Genomic DNA, 3817 nt, shown 5'->3' with positions numbered 1-3817 from the left:
AACAGATTGCATTATGAGGGAACATTGCTTTTCTTTTGGAAACAAAATCAATAGCGAACCATTACATTATCCCTGAGCCTGTATGCAGGATTCAAGCCAAAACGACAGTAACACACAGGAGTGTTTGTTTCGATGGCGCAATGAGGTTTGTAGGGACCATGTTTGCCCTCGCTTTCCTCTGTCTGAATGTTGTATTAGTATTGATACAACTGTTGGAACAATTTGGAGGAAAAGAGCAAAAATAATGCTGTTTTAGTTGCTTGAAACTACATTTATATATTGTGTGTGTGTGTTACAGCACACCCTGGCTGAGGTGTGGGTTCAGAAAACATCAGAGATGAACACCAGTCAGCAGTATCACTGCCGTACATTCTTGGGCCACCTGCTCAACATCGGAGACCTGGTGCTGGGGTGAGTACGAGGTTATTGAGTTATTATCAGATGTTGGTAGTAAAGATTGATGGCGGGCTGTGAACTTTACGTTTAATGGCACATTTCTCACTGTACAGGTTTGACTTTGCCAATTCTAACGTCAATGATGAATACTTGAATAAGATGAACCCTCACCACGTTCCTGATGTGGTAAGACTCACCTGCACAGTACATCCTCAGTGAATAAACCTGGTTTTCTTGTTGACTTGATTAACACTGACCTCTGGTGGCAAGATAAAATACTGACTGTACATTTGATCACGTTCTTGGAAAAATAATAGTTTTTAGTGCAGGGCGATATTCTGGATGAACCGGTATGCTGATTTTAATTTCCTTTACCGGTGCATAGCTGAAACAACTACTGTAACTTATTTGTTTCTAGTGTATGTACAGGCAAACTGTATTAATTTGTACAACCCTGAATGTGGCCTCTTTAAGGTGCTGATCAAGAAGAGCTATGACCGCACCAGGAGGGCGAAGCGCAGGAACTGGAAACTGCAGGAGATGGCCAAAGACCGCGAGGGCATGGACACGGATGATGAGAGGTAGGAGCTCCGTTTCTGAATTCAAACCTCAAGGATTTGTCCTCACGATCAGAGCCTGTCATTTTCTAAAATGCTGCTCGGTTTGCATCTCTGATGTTTAACTCGTCATCTTTAAAGGATATAATAAGTGATATTCTATATTTATTAATATTTTAAAAGACCCAAAACAACAATGCACTGGTCTCTTAATTCCCTACCCTGTCTGCAGCACTCAGACCCACCTATTCCTGCTTGAAACATGAATCTAAATGTCAGGAATGTATACTTGCAAAAAGGCTAATTAAACTACTAAAACATCTGGGCATTGAAGTTTTTAGCAAACATTTGTCAAACAGGAGTAAATGGAGCATTTGTTGAGATCTATTTTCAAATGTGGAGCAATATATATTTAGTTTTCTAGAGAATTACAGTTGCAGAACTGTTTTTGACTCAATTTAAAAACATGTCACTCAAACAGTGTGGCCCATTCGTGTGGTTTTTGGACAACACTGAAGCTCTATGGCACAGGGCAATAAGCAGTGTCAGGCCCCGGCTACACAGACAATATTAGTTAGGATCAATTCATGTTTTGGTCTTTTCGTGGGATATGTTGACACTAAGAAAAATGAAGACTATCCCCAGACTTATTCAATAAATGCAACAATGTTTTTTTGACAATTGGTTTTATTTTGTAGTTCTCATGAAATATCACTTACAAAAATCAGGTGCATACATTTAGAAAACCTTGAAAATGGCCACCTAAACAAACAAGTTTCATCTGCAAGTGCTTTTTGAGGCTGAGGAAAATTTGTTTTCTGCAAAGTAAATGAGGGAAAACACTTAAGATACCTGATGACTAAAGACATGGCATTGTTTTGGTTAGTAAGTGAATAGGCTGAAAATGTGCCAATATCCTGTGAACATATTTTTCCCTGTATTTTTGTACCACGTGGGTTTTCCTTTAACTTGCTTTTCTGTCTTCAGACAATACCAGGACTTCCTGGAGGACCTGGAGGAGGATGAGGCTCTGAGGAAGAATGTTAACATCTACAGAGGTGAGCAGCTGCACACCGCAGCACCGACATACCCAGAGATTTCCGCCTTTCTGATGAGATGTTTGTTTCCATTGTTGCAGCTCAACTTGCGACTCATTTACTGTCAATGCTATTAGATCTAGTATCACGTCCTTTGTTGTAAGTGATGTATCGGATGGTTAATGAATAGAGGTTGATTTTCTAATTTCAGACACGTCAAAGATCCCAGTGGAGAGCGACACCGATGATGACGGAGCACCACGTATCTCCCTGGTGGAGATGCTGGAGGAGCTCAGCCTAACAGATGCCACAGGAGAAGAGGGCGCTGACATGATGACAGACTAGGCGGTTGCCATCCTGCCTGTGTGACGCTGACAGCTGATCTGTCAAATACAACACTGAGCTGAGGCCTCCCATTTTGAACTGACAGCAGATTGAGGACGGATCTAACAAATAATGTTTTATACTAAACAAAATCCACAGCTCATCAGACTGTAGTGTAATGACTCATTACAGTTAAAACCCATAAACTGTGGGTTATAATGGTGCCACATAATAACAAACACGGTTCTGCTGAGAGTCTTTCAGTTGTTTAAACTGATCATTCACCTCGTTTTCATTTAGATTTTCAGCTATTTGTAAAATGCTCTTTTCCCCTTTTCATTTAAAATTTGAAGTGATGTGGAAACGGAGTGCTTCTAGTTCACTATATATCAAAATAAATATTTGTCCTAATGAACACTTTTCATTTATATTTTTCTGATATTAGCCGTGTCCCAAATCCATACATATTCATTTTATATTTATTATGTACTATGTACTAATTGTCATAGAAAACACATAAGCTATAATACTTATTTTTGTTTTGCGTGAATTATTTGGAGCCGTTTCACCACCATTAGTTTATTTAAAGGTTTTACCAGCTGTGAGCAGCTCTTCCTTTGTGCCCTGTGGGAGAATAGTGTGCATCAATAGCACTGTATTTAGTACTGTCTGTACTGTGTCACTTTTCTAGTGTGAACACAGTACATACTCAAAACCTGCTGAGAATCAGCATGTAGCACAAAATTGGGACATAGTCTACTTTCAAGTACTTTTATGTACAAATCCACCAGAGGGAGCTTTGGACCACTTAGAGAGGGGAAGTAATGCATTCAAATAACCTAACTAGCTGGGCCAAGCTGTCTGTGCTCTGATATGGGCTGAAGCTGGACATACAATTCAGTTGATCCTGAATAGCTTGTCAAATTAGGGGCTTTTGAATTAGTAATGTTATTCATTCATGGTAATAAGTAAAGCAATAATTATCTAAAAACTTTCAAATGTTATATAGATACACTGGTAGTAGTATAGCTTGTAATCTTAACACTTCATATTTTGTGCTCATGAAAGGATTAAAACAAAACAACATATTGAAAGCACAACATAAAATTCTGCGTATTAGAAAAAGAAAACATTGATCAATGATCAATTGATTTTTCTTTCTTTCTGTGTATCTTTGTTCTAGCAGGAGGGTGCTGCATCTGCATCTGTTTAAACCAGAGAGGGGAATGTGCCTTTGGTGGTACCTGTAAAAGGTGGAGGGGACATGGGTGCCTCAGTTTGCCTTTAAAAACTATTATTTAAGAGTTCTTAAAAATGGCTCCAAACATCTGCATTTATCATGATCCCTGATGATTTTGGGGGTTCATCAGAGTTGTTCTTTTGTCAACCAGGTGTGTTGCATGGCTGTGCAGACCTACTAATATGAAGCTTTACGTAATCTAAGACACCAGAGGAATGTGTCTGTTGCAGCGTATTAGTCTGTGTGACATGTCTCACATTCTA

At 39.2% G+C, this 3817-nt stretch overlaps 1 protein-coding gene across 3 annotated transcripts in view; it reads left to right on the top strand.

Annotated features, from left to right (window-relative positions):
• The window catches only part of nmd3 (NMD3 ribosome export adaptor), an 11528-nt gene extending 8797 nt beyond the window's left edge, over nucleotides 1-2731 (top strand). For all 3 annotated transcript variants that reach the window (XM_035680519.1, XM_035680520.1, XM_035680521.1), the window contains exons 12-16: nucleotides 299-411; nucleotides 510-582; nucleotides 871-977; nucleotides 1941-2011; nucleotides 2202-2731. In XM_035680519.1, the coding sequence (XP_035536412.1) occupies nucleotides 299-411; nucleotides 510-582; nucleotides 871-977; nucleotides 1941-2011; nucleotides 2202-2335 (498 nt within the window). In that variant the 3' untranslated portion in view covers nucleotides 2336-2731. The remainder of the gene's footprint in view (nucleotides 1-298; nucleotides 412-509; nucleotides 583-870; nucleotides 978-1940; nucleotides 2012-2201) is intronic.
• Nucleotides 2732-3817: the final 1086 nt, after the last annotated feature.

The sequence above is a fragment of the Morone saxatilis genome, unplaced genomic scaffold (assembly GCF_004916995.1).
Source record: "Morone saxatilis isolate NCDOM2014 unplaced genomic scaffold, NCSU_SB_2.0 Contig8, whole genome shotgun sequence".
Classification (NCBI taxonomy): Eukaryota; Metazoa; Chordata; class Actinopteri; family Moronidae; genus Morone; species Morone saxatilis.
Note: the sequence above shows the minus strand (reverse complement) of the source record. Positions and strands in the feature narration are given on the sequence as shown.